Raw genomic sequence first — 21,844 nt, forward strand, 5'->3', positions numbered from 1 at the left:
CTACATATGCTAATGATATTCCCATAAAGCTTCAAAAGCCATTTTAACAGTCATTTAATTGGCGTTTTTGAAAGGATGTCTACCCATTTACTTGAGCTTTGTTTCTAACTCCAAGTAGCTTGGTTTCTTTGCTCTTGAATGTGAAAGGTGCACTAAGGGAGTTTTTGCTTATTAAAAATTTTACACATAAAGACCTGAGTAGAATTTTTTAGAAATATGTTGAAAATGATGCACACTCACATGAGATGAAGACTCCAGTCATACCAGCAAATAATAATTAAAAAAAAATTATATTGAGTAGGTCGCCTCCTCATGGGCGCTGCCATGTTGAGAGCTTATGACACTGTGTGACTGAGTTACTACCACTAATAATGACAATAATATAACAGGTTTACTTTATATAATGCTTTCAGCCAATGCTCAAACATAAAAGTACATGTAAACAAAACAAGCAAACCAAACAATATACTTACTACAAACAACACAAGAGCCCGAGTCAACATTACAGTCAAGAGTGATGTATCAGCAGGAGTGTGATCCAAAAAAGAGTCCAAACTGAATGAGTGCAAGTGAAAAGAACCAAAAGAGAGCGCATGTTACACCACTCTTTGTCTCTCTCCTCTGGCTGCCGGTTGATGCACATATTAAATTCGAGGCTCTGATGCTGGCATACAAAACAGTCACTGGGTCTGCTCTGGCATACCTAAAATCATTTATGCAGAACTTCATTCCCTGCCATAAGCCTGTGATCGGCTAAGGAACGTCGCCTTGGTGTACCAACACAAAGAGTCACTCTCTGTCTTCAAAAAAACGGCTAAAAACACATCTTTTCCAAGAGCACTTAACCAGTCACTACAAAACAAAAAAATATATAATGCTTGTTGCACTTAAATCTGTTTTGAATACTATTCTGATGCTAGTGAAACTTTGTAGTATGGCACTTTTTGTACCAATGTCTCCTTAAGATGATTCGCTTATGTTTTCCTCTTTTTTTAAGTCGCTTTGGATAAAAGTGTCTGCCAAATGAATAAATGTAACTGTAAAAGATAAAATGTGCAAACAAGAGGGAGTCTTGAAACAAAATGCTACATCCTGCAGCTCTCACAGTGCCGATAGCAGCGTGCAACAATGCTCAAAATTTGTTTGGATTAAATCCAAGAATGTCCATAATAGGGATGTGTGTAGTATGAAATGGAAACAACCATCTTCGGTGTGCAACAGCAGCAAACAAACTTCCAGTATTCAGGATGGGGGTGTCAGTATGGGACTCCAAAACAGCAAGTACTCCTGGGACAGATGGGACAAGGAAGAGCCAGCTAAAATCTTACTGAGTGTCCCTTTAAAGGAATAGTTCACCCAAAAATGAAAAATTTGTCCTAATTTACTGCTACGTAGGTGGCTGCGTGCCCATGATATGACCCCTGTCCACCGTCGAAAGCACCTTCAAATGGGCATGCAAGCTTCGGAACTGGACCTTGGAGCAGTGGACGAAGGTCACCTGGTCCGATGAGTCCCATTTTCTTTTTCATCATGTGGCCGGCCGTGTACGTGTGCACCATTTACCTGGGGAAGTTATGGCACCAGGATGTACTGTGGGAAGATGACAAGCTGGTGGAGGGAGTGTGATGATCTGGGCAATGTTTTGCTGGGAAAACCTGGGTCCAGCCGTTCATTTGGACGTTGATTTAAAACGTGCCCCATACTTAAACGTCGTTGCAGACCAGTTGCATACCTTTCATGGCAATGGTATTCCCTGATGGCATTGGCCTTTTTCAACAGGATAATACTCCCTGCCACACTGCACACATTGTTCGGGAATGGTTTGAGGAACATGATTAAGAGTTCAAGGTGTTGCCCTGGACTCCAAATTCCCAAGATCTCAATCCGATTGAGCATCTGTGAGATGTGCTGGACCAACAAGTCCGATCCACGGCAGCTGCACCTCGCAACTAATCTTTAAGTGAACTGTTCCTTTAAGCCAAAGTGTAGCAGAGCACACATTACCCTTAAAGAGTCACTTGCACTTGCAGTGCGTTTACAAGCTGATGTCTTTGAATGGATGTTCATTTAATCTCTTGCTTTGAACTGCGCCATCCTCTTCTTTGCAAGTGCTTCCATCTCAGTATAAACCAATATGGCTTTTACAACCAAGCTCTTAATGTATTTCAGTATTATTTCAGATTAAGGTACCATTCTCATAGTGCCATTGAAAACCACTGCTCCTACTTTCACTTTTAAGGTTCCATTAAAACTGTCTGCTCTATGAAAACCTTAAGCTATTGTGCTCTGTTTCTTTGAGACGGACCCTATAAAATACATTTAGGCTAATGGACTGTTGTACCGACGGTCGTAATAGACTCATAACTTTGGTGCGTGTGCCAGGACAGAATCGCTAGTGTGACTTAATGTGGCACTCAAAGGCTTTGCTGTCAGAATGAATCTGGATTTTATAACCAACTATACGGTTGAAAAACACGTTTGCTATGCAATCAAAAGTTGTCATAATGCTTGGGCTCCATCGACCCCACTGAAAACGAACAACCTTCATGGTGGCTTTTAATGGTTAATCATAAGCACAGGGTTAATGTGTACTGTAGATGTTGACCAATATATCGGTTTTGCCGATTAATCAGCACCGATAACAGATTTCTGGAACTATAAGTATCATCAAAATTCACACCTATAGTTTTTCCCCATTGCATCCGGTGCAGGAGCGGCTGGAAATGGTCCGCTGTCATTATACAGTATGAGAGAGAAACTATCACTTCACTGATGTCTTGTGGTGTTTGTTTTGACATGTGAGACTACACTCTGCATGGAGCGAAACACATCAGATGCGGATTTAAATCATCAACAACAAAAATGGATATATACAGTACACTACTGTACACGTTGTCATATCATTATAAAGTTATTAATTTGTTGACTAGATGCTGCATTAGTAAAAAACTGCAGTATGTTTGCCGACAAGGCTGAGAGGACGCTAACATTAAAGCTAACCTCATGCGGTTAGAAGAATGTGACAAAAATAGACGCAAGTCCTACCCAAATGTTTAAATGTCACGATTGTAACCATCTATTACCATCTATTTGCATTAGTTTATATCCAGCTGGTCATGTTTATGCTTTCATTATCTAGCCAAGTTGCATATTTAATGCTAGTCATGTAAGAAAGCATACAAATTTCTTCATGCAGCCGAGAGAAAGTATAAACAAATCAGAAACACATCTGATTTCAATAAAAACAAAAGAACATTTGTCCTCACTTTAATACGATCACTTCAGATCGATCACATTCTTGTGCTAAAAAAGTGTAGACACAGTGCAACAAATAAAGTTGAACTGAAAGCAGGTGTCTCAAAATGCTTTAAAAGTTATTTTTAATTAGACACATCATCTAAAAAACAGCGCTTCTTTATGAGACACTGAATAAAAACAAAAACAAAAGGAAACAAAGACATTCATCTAGTGCTCATTTATATAGAAAAATAAATGGATGATTGCAAAAGGGTTTGATGTGAACAGCCCCTTACTGTTGGTGGAGGTCTTTGGCCATTGCGTCTTACTCTCATAAGCATTTCTCAGATTAAGCAATGTTGTTTAAATGCTTTTTCAGGAAAGATGTTCAACTGGGAAATGTGTGTCTCGAGATTCTTACGTTCGTTTCCATTCTGATGTGTTCCTTCTGTTTGAACAGCCCCTGGCCTGTGATCATAGTCTGAGCCGCTTCACCACCAAATTCAGCCGAATACCACTGCTATCTGTGAATATTGCTACTCTACATACAACTGTACTGAATAAAAAACAATGTGGTATTTCGCTGTTATTATGAAGCTTGAGTCTGGAGTTGTAGGAATCAGTGCTAGTGTAATGTGAAATGTCTATTGACGCGTCCCCCCCATTTTACTTCTAACTTAACATTTGAGAATATGGGCTGACTAAAACTATTTATTTTATGAACATTAGTTGAAAATGAAATGCTTTTTTTTTTAACAGCCAGGATAGGAATGTTCTATGCAATAATATAACTGTGCTGAATTGTTTATGTATTTATTGCGCCCTCTTGTGGACTAAGGAAACAACGTCAACTTAAAAATAAGCTGACTTTAAAATGTGAATATTAGTTCATATATATATATATATATATATATATATATATATATATATCATATATATATATATATCTTTCATTAAAAAAGTACAATACATTTTCATGGTAGTCAGTAGTTTATTTTTGTAATAAAGTTCAGCACTATTTTAAGTGTTATTTTTTCATTCAGAATCCATTTTAAAAACTATCAGCTGATTAATCGGTTATCGGGAGGTACTGCCCAACTTGGTTATCGTATCTGTAAAATCCACTATTCGGTTGACCTCTAGTGTACAGGTCTCTTTGACCTTTTTTTAAAACGAGTAGCTGTTTCCATTACCGCCACACTTCAAAGCCTTGGCAGCATAAATTTATCTTTAATAGTGTGGAGGCTTTTAAGTGTCTCCATGCCAGAGAATCATGCTGACTGCTTATTGAAAACAGTTGTTAATTCTATACTTCAGTAAACTCAGACAGAGGGGGGAAGAAATCAGCCCTAACAGGGAACAGATTGAGGCAAAACAAGAACTTACTGTGTTGAAATTAATGGCAGATGCACTTACTGGTAGTTTAAATGTTTCATTAGATGCTAATGTCTTACTGTGTTTTTAATTGTTGAGGAATTAGTCGCTGGAATATGAAAACCATCTGTTTGTTATCTTCCTGGAGGGGGAATCTTTACCCAGGCTCCACTTTCGGGGTTGTTAAAGGAGTTTATCCTGATGGTGCAACCTGGTGGAGCTGTCAGTCTTCATTACTGTCATTATGATTGCACAAGCAAGACTGTGAAAACACACACACGCACACACACACATATGCATGCATACAAACATGCACACAAATACAACATTTAATTACCAGCCTTATATGTATAGAAAGTGCATTAAGATTGTTATGACAGTTAATCTACTGTAGCAAGCAGCAGTAGATAATGATCAAGTGCCAAACCTAAGGGGCATTGTGCCAGGAAGACCACAGAGCCAATAAGAATTCACTCAAAAGTAATCATATTTTATACGCATTGACCCCAGATGAGTTTTGGAGGTAGCGAGACACCCAATTAAATTATTATGGTACCTTAAAAGCATTTCCAAAGTAATGAACGATCATTATGTGTGCAGACATAAAGGTTTATAGACAGGACTGCTTCAGCCCTCTGATTTATCGACTGTGGGTGGAGACCTGATTCCCACTGAATTTTTTGATGATGATAATTTATTGTGACTACCAGCATTGCACTTTTTGTTTTTTATCACTGTTAATTAAATCTCTTTTAAAAAAAACACTCCACAGAAAATTACCTAAAAGCCTCCAAGGAAAAACTCTTAGTCATTTGTCAAATTCCATTTAAGAGGTATAACCAAAATTACGTTGTAATTGACCATTATGGACATTTTAATTCTGGTAAAATATATACCTGCTCAATGCTTGCAATTTTTAAAGATTTAAGGCAGTTTTTTGGTAAGTATATGTTTATTTGTATAGCACATTTTAAAACAAGACAAAAACACTAAAATAGAAAAAAAATAAAGATGTAATACTTAATTGTATTTTTAATAGAAAGTGTAGAAAGCATTTTTTTCCTGAAATTTAGTGAAGGTAATTTATTGGTATTCCGATTATGAAGTGTTTTTGTCATGGTCCTGCCACTTTGTCAGTCTATTTTTGTGTGTGACGGGACTGTGACTTATGTTTTGTTTTCTGTCTCTGTGTGAGCGCACGGGTCTGTTTTTTTTCCCCATTCCGTACGCTCCTCTGTTGGTCTCATGTTTCATGTTCAGAGAATGGTATCTGGATCCTGACTTCTCTGTCTCTTTAGGTTGGTGTCAGGATCCGGACACTCACGCTTCTTGTTCTGTCTGTTACTGGCATGAGTTCATTGCGTTTGTCATCTTGTAGACCACGGAGGTCTTTCCCCTGTCACTGCCTGTGCTCACAGCATGGAGTCTGTTTCCCCATCCCTGCCAGTGCTCATGACCATGGAGGTCGTCCCCTGTCACTGCCTGTGCTCACAGCCACTGAGGCTGTTTCCCAGCCACTGCCAGTGCTTATGGCCATGGATGCTGTTTTCCTGTCACTGCCTGGTTTCATGACCACGGAGGTTGCTCCCTTGCCGCTGCCAGTGCAAACGGCCACTAAGGCCATTCCCCTTTCTCCGTCAGTTCTCACGGCCATGGAGGCCATTCCTCAGTCTCTGCCAGTGCTCACGGCCACGGAGGCCGTTCCCCTGTCACCGCCAGAGCTCACGGCCATGGAGCCCGTTCCCCAGTTGCTGCCAGCGTTCATGGCCATGGAGGCAGTTCCCCTGCCACTCCCTCATGAACCCTGTCCAGCGGCTGCCGCTCAGTCAGGTGTCACCTCTGCCCTGAGGCCGCCTTCCAAGCCCCAGACCCCGCCTTTGCCCTGCAGATCCGCCTCTGCCCTGAGGCCTCCTCCTAGGCCCCAGACACCGCCCTTGCCCTGCTGACCCACCTCTGCCCTGAGGCCGGTCCTCCCAGGTCGCCAGAGCTGCCCCTTTATTTAAACTCCCTCCCTTTTTGTTATATTTTCTGTTCTTTGTCTTTTCTATTGTTTGATGTTCCCTTTTTGGGAAGCCAGATGGCATCCCTTTGGGTGGGGTAATGTCACGGTTTTGTGTGACAGGACCATTACATCTTAGTCCGATGTCTGTCTTGCATTTCATTTTCTGTCTCTGTGTGAGCACATGGGTTCAGTTGTTATTTTCCTGCCGTGCGCTCCTCTGTTGGTCTCATGTTTCATGTTCAGAGCATGGTGTTTCAGTTGGTGTTGGGATCCAGACACGCTCCTTGTTCTGTCTGTTATTTATGGGGCTACGTTATTTTTTCCCATTATTAGTTCATTTGTTACACCTGCCCTGCATTAACCTGTTTGATTTCCTTCCCTACTTTAGTCTCCTTGTGTGTGCTGTCCAGTGCTAGTTCATCTTGTGTGTTCAGTTTGTGTTGTTCGTGTGTTTCCAGTTGGTCTAGTTAATAATAATAATAAGAATAAGAATAATAAGAATGGTTAATATATATAGCACCTTTCCTGAGCTCAATGACACTTTACAATAGTAACACAGTGATACAAAAACAAAGAACATTCACAAAAACACAATTGGTCTTGTATATTTCCTGTCGGTTCTATTTCCCCTACCTGGTTCCTGTTTCGGTCCGGTCGATCTTGTTCTAGATCTTTTTATCAACTGATTTTTTAGTAATTGACAGGTTTTGTACTCCTTGTTTATTTTTGTTTATTTTTTTTTACATACTTTACAAATATATATTTTTATCGATAGAAGGATTCATTGAACTGTGCTCATGGGGGCTAGTGGGGGCACTCTCTTTCTCTATCTCAAAAAAAAATAAAAAAATAAAAACAAATAAACAAATATATATATATATATATATATATATATATATATATATATATATATATATATATATACACTCACCTAAATGATTATTAGGAACACCATACTAATACTGTGTTTGACCCCTTTAGCCTTCAGAACTGCCTTAATTCTACGTGGCATTGATTCAACAAGGTGCTGAAAGCATTCTTTAGAAATGTTGACCCATATTGATAGGATAGCATCTTGCAGTTGATGGAGATTTGTGGGATGCACATCCAGGACACGAAGCTCCCGTTCCACCACATCCCAAAGATGCTCTATTGGGTTGAGATCTGGTGACTGTGGGGGCCATTTTAGTACAGTGAACTCATTGTCATGTTCAAGAAACCAATTTGAAATGATTCGAGCTTTGTGACATGGTGCATTATCCTGCTGGAAGTAATCAGAGGATGGGAACATGGTGGCCATAAAGGGATGGACATGGTCAGAAACAATGTTCAGGTAGGCCGTGGCATTTAAACGATGCCCAATTGGCACTAAGGGGCCTAAAGTGTGCCAAGAAAACATCCCCCACACATTACACCACCACCACCAGCCTGCACAGTGGTAACAAGGCATGATGGATCCATGTTCTCATTCTGTTTACGCCAAAGTCTGACTCTACCATCTGAATGTCTCAACAGAAATCGAGACTCATCAGACCAGGCAACATTTTTCCAGTCTTCAACTGTCCAATTTTGGTGAGCTCTTGCAAATTGTAGCCTCTTTTTCCTATTTGTAGTGGAGATGAGTGGTACCCGGTGGGGTCTTCTGCTGTTGTAGCCCATCCGCCTCAAGGTTGTGCGTGTTGTGGCTTCACAAATGCTTTGCTGCATACCTCGGTTGTAACGAGTGGTTATTTCAGGCAAAGTTGCTCTTCTATCAGCTTGAATCAGTCGGCCCATTCTCCTCTGACCTCTAGCATCAACGAGGCATTTTCGCCCACAGGACTGCCGTATACTGGATGTTTTTCCCTTTTCACACCATTCTTTGTAAACCCTATAAATGGTTGTGCGTGCAAATCCCAGTAACTGAGCAGATTGTGAAATACTCAGACCGGCCCGTCTGGCACCAACAACAATGCCACGCTCAAAATTGCTTAAATCACCTTTATTTCCCATTCTGACATTCAGTTTGGAGTTCAGGAGATTGTCTTGACCAGGACCACACCCCTAAATGCATTGAAGCAACTGCCATGTGATTGGTTGATTAGATAATTGCATTTAGAGAAATTGAACAGGTGTTCCTAATAATCTGGGTCAAAATGACCAGAACAAAACATAAGGTTTAAACCCAGATTGCAAATCTACCTGCTAAGAAAAACTTTATAATGCATTACGTATACAGGTTTTAAAGAAAGAATTAGTGGTATGTTTACATATATTGATAATATTGGAATATAAACCTTTTAGATAAAATCATACTCTAAACATTGACTATGGAGTGATTTATACGGCACTAAATGTCATACAATACTGTGACTTTGAATTTGGAATTTTGAAGCCCACACATTGCACAATTAAAGTTTCTGCAGGCTGATAAAGTCATATAATATGTTATTTTAACCTCTGCTTTCTTCAGTCTGTAATGTGACAGAGGTCTGGTCAGTGCAGGTGTAGATCAGAACATTGTCTGACAGCAGGCTGTGGAGACTGAGGTACGGTCTAGGAAATCTAAATGAATACAGAGCGGTAGTTGACCTTGACTGGATGAAACAATTCCCTAGAGGTAGAAGTTTAGATGAGGTTAATGAACCAGTATTTTGCAAATGAGATGTTGAAGCCTGTAAGTATACATATATTTAGCAAACATTTTTATCTAAAGCGACTTACACCTCTCTTAGTGCATGGACAATCCCCTTGGGACTGCCTGGGTTAAAGTATGGTGATAGTTCATGCATGTTCCCCTTCCATGTTCAAATGTACATACTTTCAGTTACCAGCACAGATTAAAAACAAATCTTTTGCATTCCTATCTGTCGAACACTTCATCAGTCCGAGTTTTTCTACTTCCTTGTCCTACTTTTTCTCATTGCCATCTCTCTCTCTCTCTCTCTCTCTCTCTCTCTCTCTCTCTCTCTCTCTCTCGAGCAGTGCAGAACTCTTATCATGGTGGCCTGCTGGTAGAGCCAACAGTCTCTGCCTATAGTCTCTGAGCTCCCCCTCTGAGAGAGATCTTTTCACATAGCTAATGGCTACAGAAAGGGAACAGTTTCATTTTAATTATGTGCTTTACTCAAGGGCCTTCTTCCCTGCAGTCCCTTATCCCGCCTGTGTGCCTTGAACAACCCACAGCCTGCACCAGTGAAAAGAGATATTCTCCAACCCTCATTTTATCCCCCACCCCCCATCCCGCTGCCTTTGTCAAGTACTATCGCAAGGAATCTATTTTATTCTCCTATGTGATGGGGGAGTATGCAAGAAAGAGTAAGTGAGATAGAGAATAAAAGAGACAGAAAAAAGGAAAACATCTGCAAGGGAAAGATAGTAAAAGAAATGAGCGGCCCATATCCATCTCGGTAAACAACCCCCCAGTGTGTCATGGCCTACTCTGCATTTTCCATTAAGTGACTCTGCAGTCATTTTCCGCTCATATCTACTCATAAAACTGAGTTTTTTGTGCTGATGGACAAAGGTAGTGGGTTTTGGCAAGGTGAGGGCTATGGAAACTTTTGCCAATTTATTGATGGTGAAAGTAGAGAAATGACAGGAAATGATGGGGAAAAGGGGGAAAAACCAAATCAAGACACATCACAGGCCCAATTTGAACCTATATCTAAGACATGAACATCTCAATGTGTTTGAGACATGTTTACAAATCGCTAGTCAATAGTTTCTAAAAAACAAAAAAAACAAAAAATGTTATGTATTAATAAAATAATGGGATCCAAAGTAAAGCATCGATTAGCAATGCTGTTTCTCTGGCCTATAATATAGTAACATTATATATAAAAAGTATGGTCTTTTGTAGTATTTTCTCTTCTTGTGGGTTCTGAATTTTTCTTTGTTTTACATTTTTGTGTTTTCCAGCTGAAGCCGGGCCAGAACAACTGTAAAGACAGTGATAGTGAGAGTGTCAGTGGAAAGTCCAAACCCTCCATCCGGAGCAGCTCCAGAGACAGACAGACTGACGTGAGTGACCAATTAAATCTCTACATCTTTTATCACAACTATCCAAAGAGACCGTTCACCCAATAATGTATATTCTCTCATCATTTACTCAACCTCATACCATCCCAGATGTGTATGTCTTTCTTCTGCATAACACAAATTAAGATTTTTAGAATATCTCAGCTCTGTAGGTCCACGATGTAAGTGAATGATGACCAGACCTTTCAAGATCCCAAAATCAGGAAAAAAGGCAGCATTAAAGTAATCCATATGACTCCAGTGGTTAAATCTATGTCGTCTAAAGCCATATAATAGGTGTGGGTGAGAAACAGATAAATATTTAAGTCCTTTTTTACTATAAATCTCCACTTTTTCATATTATTTCACATTTTGAAAGAGAAAGTGGAGATTGATATTACAAAAGGGTTGAAATATTGATCTGTTTCTCACCCAACACGATTGCATCGTTACAGAAAACATGAATTTAACCACTGGAGACTTGGAGTACTTTTATGCTGCCTTAATGTGATTTTTGGAGCTTTATAGGTCTGGTCACCATTCACTTGTATTGTATGGACCTACAGAGCTAAAATATTCTTCTAAAAATCTTAATTTGTGTTCAGCTGTAGAAAGCCATACACATCTGGGATGGTATGAGGGTGAGTAAATGATGAGAGACATTTCATTTTTGAGTGAACTATCCCTTTAAATATTATCCACTATTAACACACTGCAGCTAATCCCAAATACTGACCACATCCATCCATCACTACAAACACCAACTAATTGAACAATACTCAAATTAACAAATCAGTAAGATATTAGATTACAAATTAAACACCCCAGAGTTTATTACCTCACCCTGAAATGATAAAACCCTTTAAGGCATTTAGATCACCTTACATGTTATATATATATATATATATATATATATATATATATATATATATATATATATATATATATATATATATATAAAATTTATTTTTAATGAATTTATTTTTTTTTATTTTACTCAAAAAGGAAAGTTTGGACTGCTATTGCTGTTACAGACTGTATGCATGTTTTAGTGACCATGACTTAAGGGTATAAAGATTAAGGTAAGCCTGAGTTGGATTCAGTCTACAACTGTCTTGACACCTGATTGTGATCAGTCAGTTTACTGCTTTACCTATCTGTTTTCTTCTTAAGAACAAACGGCTTTAATATGTAAATGGTATTTTACCATTTTTATTATCCACTTCATTGGTCTAAACTGACATAACCCTGTGCCAACTGGAACAATAGAAGCATTTGAAGAGTGAATGTGTGTGTGGTGTGTGAGGTAGATGAGCAGAGGGTGTCTACACCCTCAGGCCTGTAGGTTCTGCTATGTGTTTGTGCTTTGGTGGTGATAAGCACATCCTATTTACTCAGTTGGCAGCTTCACTGGAAGCACTGGGTGAAGAGCAACTATGCTTATATTCCATAGAAGTGGAGATGACAGGAAGTAACACAATGACAAATGTAAGAGTGTAAGAGTGACCATGCATGGATGTACCATAAACAAACACAAACCACATACACAAGTGTACACTGTATATATATATATATTGTGGAGCGGAGGCCGATTGGGGACCGGGCGCGTGATATTCCAACCCGGCCCCACCCCCCTCCGCTCCACATATATATATGTATGTATGTATTTTCCACAACACTGTTTTAACTGGTGTTTGCGTAAGCATTCAGTCTTTCAGACATATACAACACTATTTAAGCACCATTTAGCTATATGAAGCCAGTTCATTCTGTTTACAGTACATTGGATTTAAAGTTATGAAAACAGTGTGATATTCTTGTTTCTGGATCTATACACAGGCATGTGGGCAAGCTTAATCTGTCTGGTGCAGGCCATCTCCAAACCTCAAGCCTTGGCACCAAGGGTGGAGATGTGAGTCTGGGAGTGTGCACAGGCACTATCAGATATCGGGCATAATTAGAGCTGTCAGCTGGAGGGTGAGGCGAGTCGTCGGAACAGACACAGCTGAACGAGTTGCGAGCAACCACTCCTGTGTGTAGCTATAGGATGTTTGGCCAGGCATGAAATGAAATAAGTAATTTGATGTTGACATCAGAAATTGAAATGATACCTGCAGCCCTTTGTTAGGGAAGAGAGAAGACATAGAGATAAAGTGGGAGAGGAGGAGGAAAGTGATAGAGGAGAAATGCAAGTGGAAGAGGGAAACAGATAAAGTTAAAAATGTAACAAGAGACTGAGTAAAAAAACAATTTTGTAATCTTAAATCTCTAGACTTTCTTGTACCGTAATTTCCGGAATATAAGCCGCAAATTTTTTCCCACGCCTTGAACCTCGCGGCTTATACAATGACGCGGCTAATATATGGATTTTTCCCGCTTTCAAATTTTATAAAAAAAATAAAAAAAAACATTCTGTGACGTGCTCAGTTTTTTGGCGGCGTGAAGCTTTCATTAGACCAATGAAATTGCCGAACAGGTTAAAGTCAAAACAACTTTTTTTGTTTACTGTTTAGATTAAATCGAGCGTGCTCAAACTTCCCATCATTCTGATTACGGTAGTCATTTTGTCACCCTCACCATGGCAAAGACATGGAGAAACGCATATGATGCTGCTTTCAAGTTGAAGGCGATTGATCTGGCTGCTGCACGGGAGCTTGGTCTTAATGAGTCGATGATAAGACGTTGGAAACAGCAGCGTGAGGAATTGACTCAGTGCAAAAATACAACTAAATCTGAGGCTATTCAACTCCGACACTGAAGGAGATGACTTCAGTGGTTTCAGTGCACAGGTACGAGGAAGATAGTGACCAATGACTTGGTAGGCTACTGTTTACTGCAAATGTTTTATTACAAGCCGTGTGTGGCAGCGGGGGCGTGGTCAAGCGCCCGTCCGGGAGAGAAAAGCTGTAAGGGCGCTTACACCTGCGCTAAATTATGTCTAACACCGGTGTCTAATTTCAAGTGCCCTGCTTCACGTGTCCTTCTTGGGAAAACTGTCACACGGGCACCAGTGTGACAGTTTTCAGCAGGGCACTTGACGTTCCAGGTAAGGCTTTTAATGGCCACAGCAATGTTTACAATCAATTTTATAAAGTTTCTCAATTCTTCTATGCGCCAACACTAGACTGACGTGTGTCACTCTCTCAGCTCTGTGGCTGCTGCCTTTTTATGCCGCTCTCCCCATGCTTACTGAAATTAGACACCGGTGTTAGACATAATTTAGCTCAGGTGTAAGCGCCCTTACCGCTTTTCTCTCCCGGACGGGCGCTTGACTACGCCCCGCTGCCACACCGTGTTTCGTTAAAGCTTATTTATTTTTGTTACAAGCCGTGTTTCGTTAAAGCCTGAGTAAAGTTCATTTGTTTCAATGTACCGGTAGGCACCTGCGGCTTATAGACAGGTGCGGCTTATTTATGTTCAAAATAATATATTATTTAAAAATCAGTGGGTGCGGCTTATATTCAGGTGCGCTCAATAGTCCGGAAATTACGGTAGTTAATTAGACAAATTTAACAAGTAACGTTATCCTAATTGTAACTTTAATGTAGAAAATGTAATTTCTTCTGACATAAATAATGATTATCTCTGAATGTTATGTCAAATAAAGATTTTACATTAAAGTATAGAAAACATTACATTTTTAATTAAGGATGTGTGTGATGAAAGTCACGTTGTACTGTTGAGTAGGGTGTCTATTGTTTAGACTACAAATAACTGAAATGCACGTTGGGGGAATTTAGTCATGACCTACGACTTTGAATGGACTGTTCTGCTGTCTTGCACAGCCACGTTTTCCTTCACATGCCTAAGGTCTATGGCAAGTGTATTTATCTGTCACAGAATGTTTTGAAAACCCTTGAGTATTCTAAACACAAGGTGCTGAAAGGTGTTAGGTGGAGATACTTTTTTTGCCTGAGCAGTTTCTCAGGGTCACACTTAAAGTAGAGCATCTCAGTCCAAGGGGACTGGAGGAAGCCGGTTATTCACAGTCAGATCATAAAAAAAGCCACTTCATACCAGCATATAGAGGTACTTGATAGCATTTCTCTCTCAGAGAGAGAGAGAGAGAGAGAGACATGCTGCAAAAAAATCATATTCATAATCAGTATTTTTTTTTTTCTTGTTTTCCAGGAAGAATATCTTAGTATACTTAAAAGGTGCATTTACTTGTTTTCCAGTAAAAATATCTCTACATTCTTAAAGCAAGATAAATTTACTTGAGAAGCAAAATCAAAAACACGTTTCATGTGTGTCTTTTTAAATTCAAATGAGCTACTGCTCCCTGCCCCCTTTCAGGAAGAGGGTTGTGTCTATACAGCTTGTGAACAGCATCAAATTGCCTCACATTACTTCAGGTGGATTTTTCACAAGCAACAAAATTGGCAAATAAAAAGTGATTTATATTTAGTAAAAAAATTGCATAGTATTGCTAGCTAATGTTTATTTAGCAAGTTTCACAGAAACTGCCAAAAAACTTTATATAAAAAGAAGAGGCTCCCTGATGACGTTCACTACAGCGTACTACATATACTATAGCAACAACAAATCAGAACCATTTTACTGACAATGTAAATACCAGAGTTGGGATGAAGGAGAGACTCCGGCAGAAGTCACAACTGTGAGAATGAACCAGGACGCTTCTGAATGGTTAATTGACACTATACAGCTGTGGTGAGTCAGTCTGGCAACCAACATGCCTCGTGGTACTGATATGTTGTGCAGATGTGCTGGCCTTTGCAAGTAAACATTCCACTTTTAGTGCAACTCTCTTATGTTCACAGAACACGTACATAGTTTTAAAAAAGACAATCACCTTACTGTATTGAGCAGAATAAAGGTGCGGTTATGAATTAAACAGACAATGAGCTAAAAAATAACGACATAGCTCTGGTCTCTGTGAATACAATCAGAGACGATGGTAACTTTAGCTGCATTGGTCGTGGAATGAGTTAATAAGCACATTCGGAAAGGCAATTTGCAAACATTCACAAAATATAAAGTGCGATACTTACATCTTCAGGATGTAAAGCTGGAACATGAACAGTTGGTATTAGTCCATGCTTGAGAATCAAATTTTTGAAAATCCCACTTTACATTTACACTTATGCTCCAGCAGTATTTTGCCAATGAGCAATACATAAATAAAAATGACTTTTTTCAAGATATGCTCACTGAGCACTTTATTAAGAACACTATGGTCCTAATAAAGTGCCTGACGTGGTCTTCTGCTGTTGTAGCCCATCTGCCACAATGCTTGATGTATTGTGTATTCAAACCAGCCCATCTGGCACCAACAATCATTCCATGCTCAAAATCACATTCTTATGGTTGATGTGAACATCAGCTGAAGCTGCTGACCCCTTTCTGCATGTTTTTCGCATTACACTGCTGCCACACTGTTGACTGATTAGATAATTGCATGAATAAGTAGGTGTACAGGTATTCCTAATCAAATTCTCAGTTAGTAAATATTCTCTGAAACTAGTCTTAATATGTTAATTATCAGTTTTGCTTCTCATATAATTATGTCTGGTTTTAAGGATGTTTAGATTTTTATAAATACTGATTATGAAAATATTTTTTGCAGTATAGAGGGAAAGTCATCTAGAGGAAAAATAAAATGTACAAAAGTATTGTCTGGATCATGACATTTTTTTTTATGTTTATACTCGTATCCTCTTCATGTTTAATAAAATTGAAACAAAAGTGAATTAAAAGCTTGAGACTCCTTTAAAGAGTTTGGGGTTATACGGATTAATTGTTGTAGACTCTTTTGCAGTGTGCTAATGATGTCTTCACTCTCTTATTCCTCACTGTTGCTCTGATTTAAAAAAAATTCAATAAAATACAGAGTGTGCTCAGTGTTGATCTTCGTTTGGCTGAAAGGAAACTGGGGTCAAAAGAGGCCACGGCAGACCACTGGCTTCCTCTCCCCCTTTCCCTGTTCCCTTTCTCCCTCCATCCCCATACACTGCCAGCTCATTAAGCTACAAATGATGCATCTGCCTTGTGCTCGCCAGTGGTAACCCCAAACCTTGGATAAATTGGCAGGCTTGCTGTATTTGCTCCGAAGCCCCTGGTCTCCTTACAGACACGTTTGAAGCCAGCATGGCGGCGTGCTTTCCCCTGGCAGGGTGGCTGGAGGCCAGGGTGAAGGGAAGAGGAGAAGAGGGGCTGTGTGCCGAATCAAACACACGTGTTTAGTCTGTGTGGCAGGAGTGAAATGCCATCATTACCCGGCTGCCTATCAAATAAATTGGCAATTACAGGGCTCCAGATTCCAGTAAACAGAGCATTAGTGCTTTTCTTTTGGTGTGTATGTGTTTTTTGTGTTTTGTTGTGTTGAGATGGAAGGGGGCGGGGCATATCGTGCCCCCTGTGCGTTTGGTGTCTTTGCCCACCTGGCAGTGTCTTGCTGATGAGGTACAAAGTGGGAGATGATAATGAGTTTAGCTGAAGCCAGGAACAAATCCAAACTAAAAGGCAAAAAATTGACAGTTAATTTAAAATCATCTTCACTGCAGTATCTCTCCTACAGAGGGAGCATCACTACAGTGGCTCTTTACTCTCATTACAACCTGACGGAGAAAGAGAGATGGTAAGACAGTGAAAGAGACCATGAGATTGAGAAAGCGCTGACATTACCTTGTTTTTGAACACCATAGCTTTACCCATAGGGATTTCTGGGTAAAGCATTTTATTGCTCACATTCAGTTTACATTGAGGGTCAGGTGGCATTTTGGCATTATTAGTTGTCAGGCATGTGTGGTGTATCAAGATGCTTTCTCGACACACACACACACACACACACACACACACACACACACACACACACACACACACACACACACACACACAATATCAAGGTCTGCATTAGCAATGCTGTCAAAATAGATTAGACAAGTCTGCATATTCAGATTCTGAATTTAAATTTCAGAATCTGTTGTCAGGAGTGCTGTTTATGAGTGAGACAAACAGAATTCAGATTTACGCAGAATTCAGAATTTGGATTCATGCTGTTAGATGTACTATTAAGAATCGATAAGACAAGCTTGCCCATTTTAAGGGTGAATGAAATAATCAGAATTTAGATTCTGAATTCAGTTTCAGACTTTAGTTAGAATTTAGATTGACATTTTTTATTCAGATTCAAATTTTAGATTCTGAATTCAGATTTAAAAATCTTCACAATCTTAAGCTCAGAAAGTTTTATGGAACTTTTATATACATTTGTAGAAATGGTCAGAAATTGTGTATATTCCTTTCTAGAAATCTCTTCGTCTAGGCTTATGTGAGAAGGGATAAAAAATGATATTTCAGTCTTTTATGCTATGTTATTTATGTCTGCATTTCCAGTACTTAATCAAATTTTTGTCTAAAGGGGATTTTATGAAAATTCTTGCTCCCTTGAGTCTTCACTTTGGAACTCTCCATGTGGTTTGTGAGGATTTGTTGCTCTCTCGCCATTATACAGCATACATATTTGAATCCAGCCCAGTGGTTAGTGGCTGTAGATTATTAGTTCTGCCTGTGCTGGGGGATTATTTTGGTATGTGGTAAAACATTCTCCACCCTGTAATTATGGCCGCTGGAGCAAATTTATGTCATACAATATACATGTTGTTCTTAATGATTACTGTTATTATTCGATTTTTCCGGGACATGGAAAGAGTCTGTGTTTTGCGAAGAGCTCATGTTTCTGTCAAAGATTTTGACTCATGGATATAGCTCTCGGCTGTCTGAAGTCAAAACCGATTACATTGGAGTCAAACTTTACGCTCTCTGTTTGTCACAGATCCTCAAATCGCAATGCTAATTTAGATTATTCCTCTACATATATGTTTTAATGAGGTCAGGGGCCCTTACAAGCTGAGAAATGCCAGCCAATTAGCTCCGACATGTAAGTTGTAATTGCTAGCATCAATTATCTAGTAGTTATTTCCCTGTCTTCATTCATCACTCTCTCTCTCACTCTCTCTCTCTCTCTCTCTCTCTCTCTCTCTCTCTCTCCCTCCCTCCCCCATTCGCTGTTTCTCTAATTTAAAATGTTCCTTATTCGAGACAAGCATTTAGTTGTAGCAGTCGCGCTGCACCTATAATTAGCTGATTATCCCCCCATCATGGCATGAGCTAAAGTGTTTGAATGAGGAAGTTTAGTATGTGTTTGTTTTTTGTGTGCAAGTGTGCCAGTATGCTAGTTTATTTTTGCCTGCCTGGATAACAGTGTGCTTATAGCTGTTGATGTGTGTGTTTGTCTGTGTGTGGGAAGGGATACAGAGTATGTCTAAAGTACAGGAGTGTGGTTATAATTGCTTTATAGCTTAACAGCACTGCTCTAAATCAGCTGCCAGTCACTCTGACCTGAAACATGGTTGGTGACAGCATGTCAACAAACCTGCCACTCGTCCCTCTCTGGCCCGCTATTATGCCTTGACTGCCCAGCACCACTCACACACTCAAAATAATACAGATGCAGCTCTCCCTTTAGATGAAACAACTGTTTTTTTTCTACCTACATCCATAATAATGCGGTTTTAAAGCTAATGTGTCATTTCTGTGGCACTAGTGTCACCAAACGGAACTGCAAAAATAATTTTTGTTTTTAAATAGATTTCCTCAATATTCCCCCATCTGCCATATATCATTAATGTTTTGTATTGGGACTCACTTTATGTTATGTATCTTTAAATACTATGTACTTAAAGAAATATTCTGGGTTCAATACAAGTTTAGCACAATCGACAACATTTGTGACAATGTTGATCACCACAAAAACCAAAAAATTTAATAAAATTGACTTGTCCGTCCTTTAAAAAATACTAAGTTACAGTGAGGCACTTACAATGAAAGGCAATGGTGCAGATTTTTGGATGGTTTAAAGGCAGAAATGGGTCATTTTAGGGTTTGTTGACATTACATCATCATAGCAACAAAGTTGTAAAATTAGCTATACATTTACACCGAAAAGGTTAGTAATCAATTTGATCACTTTAAAATCATGCCATCGTATTGCTAACGTCTTGTGGCTATACACACATTATGTTGATTGGGCTTAACTTATATTAAACCCTGGAATATTCCTTTAAGCATTTGATACATTGTACTTAATATGTAAATATGTTTTGTTGCATTGTACTTGTACATTTAAGGTACCTGCATTTAATTACATCTGTAATTACAATGTTAACCTTACCCCTTATTCTAACCCTAACCACACCCTAATCTTAAACTTAACCCTACGCCTAAACCTACCCATACCTCAACCTCAGGAGCAGCAAATGTGCATCTTGTGAGAATTTTGCAGAACAATATGTAGGCTAGTTTCACAATAAATCCATTGGATTGTATGTATTTTAATGTTAATAAAAAGTTAAAGACACCTAATATGAAGTGGGACCATTTATTGTTAACCTTATTATTTACCCTTTTAATTTAAGAATATGCATTTTAATAAGTTGGGAAGGAACAGAGAGTGTGTTTGCGTTCATGTGTTTGTGAGTGTGTGATTGTGAGAACAGATTGTGACATACAGTGTCAGGACGGTCTGCTTGCCTCATGGTGTTTCTGAATTGGACTGTCATTATCCAACAGCTGACTGTCCCTCATGAGCGATGGGAGAGAGACCGAACAGATGAACACATCTACACAAGCTAGATACAGCCAGCACTGAAAAAAAAGGTTTTATTTTGGTCCTTTTTGCCACTTCAGTTGATACAAACAGTAGGGAGAGGACAAAAAAATATTGTTAATAAAAGTAAAATCTGATTATATCTCTTTCAGTTCTGTAACAGACTGGCTGAACCAGAGCTTGTTACCAATGAAATGCCCTTGAATCCAATGCATTCAGTCATTCACCTTCTAACCCTGTTCACTCTACTGCAAATTCTCCTTCCTTTCAAATGGAGAAGGGTGGAGGAAAGGTGTGTGAAAGAGAGAGAGAGAGAGAGAGATAGAGACAGCCAAAACGTGCTGGCAGGGTTTAGATTGTCTATTTCTCTTATCTTTTCTAAGCATATTGTAGCATTGTCGTTTCTTCAAAAGTGTTTAACTGCACTGAGAACCAGCTTGGAGGAGTCTCTCTCTTCCTGTCACTCTCTTTAGTGTTAAGGTCAGTTCATCATAGTGAGTTGAATAAGTGGAGCCTGAGGGAATCTTAACAAAGGTCTCGTTCTGATTGGGTAATGACAAGGGGCCCAAGGAGCAAGAAAATTCGCTAGTTGCCATAGCAATAAGAGACTAATGTGGGTTCCATATTCTAAATGTGCATGAATGCAGCAGAGAAAGAGAAAGGAAGAGAAAACATGTATTTTTTTGGCTCTAGGAAGCAGAGCTCAACAATAAAGATGGCCCGATGGTTCAGGGACAGTGAGAGGGAGATTCAGACCAGTTGTTGGAACTGTCGATCGCCCTATCGAGCCAATGCTGTGTTGTTACTAAATCTGTTTTTATAATTTGCAACCTTAAACAGTTGGTTTTCGGCATTGAATTGTGCTGATTTAAAAATGTCCAGGTAGCTGGCTAACATAGACAAGATTTGGTCAAAATTGCAAGAATGACTTGTGATAGTTTTTGAGGTATCAGTAATGTTTTGCACCTTATGTAATCGTATTCCAACAAAGGTGTGAATAAATTCATAGCTTATGGAGTTACATTATTTTATTTTATCACATATAAGCTTTAATAATCTTAAAAAAGATGTATGTAACAATAGATTAATTTATTTGTATTATATTATTTTTTAGCATTGCTACTAAAATGCTTCTAAAAATTAAAACTTCAAAAATGGAATGTAAATTAAATGTAATAATTTGGCACGGGATGAAATAACTCACTTAATGGGGCCTGCAGAAAAAAAAAAAAATTATTTTTGTGCCCCAGGTAACATCACATGCACCTTATCCTTGTACTACCCACACATATGCATTCACAGCTAACAGCATACCGATGCAATGCATCAGTGGTACACCTTACCCTCTGTGGAGCAAGGGTCACTTGAGTGAAGTTGTTAAATACATTGCTTTACAGAAAATGCCTTGGCTATGAGCTAAAATAAACACAACCTGGCCCACCAGGATACAGCCATCAGTCCCTTTCATAAACGCAGCATAGGCTGACTTCTCCTGAGCCTACAAATCACCCTGACCTGGAGTCTCTGTGTATGTGTGTGTTCAAGTGAGCTGCCAGAACCCTATTCCCCAAGCCTATGTTGTAAATATACCAGAGCTCTTTCCC

At 39.2% G+C, this 21,844-nt stretch overlaps 1 protein-coding gene across 4 annotated transcripts in view; it reads left to right on the forward strand.

Moving 5' to 3' along the window:
- Positions 1-21,844, forward strand: part of LOC127636531 (autism susceptibility gene 2 protein homolog) — a 420,619-nt gene that overhangs the window by 161,342 nt on the left and 237,433 nt on the right. For all 4 annotated transcript variants that reach the window (XM_052117112.1, XM_052117113.1, XM_052117114.1 and 1 more), the window contains one exon: positions 10,514-10,615. In XM_052117112.1, coding sequence (XP_051973072.1) covers positions 10,514-10,615 — 102 coding nt within the window. The remainder of the gene's footprint in view (positions 1-10,513; positions 10,616-21,844) is intronic.

The sequence above is a fragment of the Xyrauchen texanus genome, chromosome 44 (genome assembly GCF_025860055.1).
Source record: "Xyrauchen texanus isolate HMW12.3.18 chromosome 44, RBS_HiC_50CHRs, whole genome shotgun sequence".
Taxonomy (NCBI): domain Eukaryota; kingdom Metazoa; phylum Chordata; class Actinopteri; order Cypriniformes; family Catostomidae; genus Xyrauchen; species Xyrauchen texanus.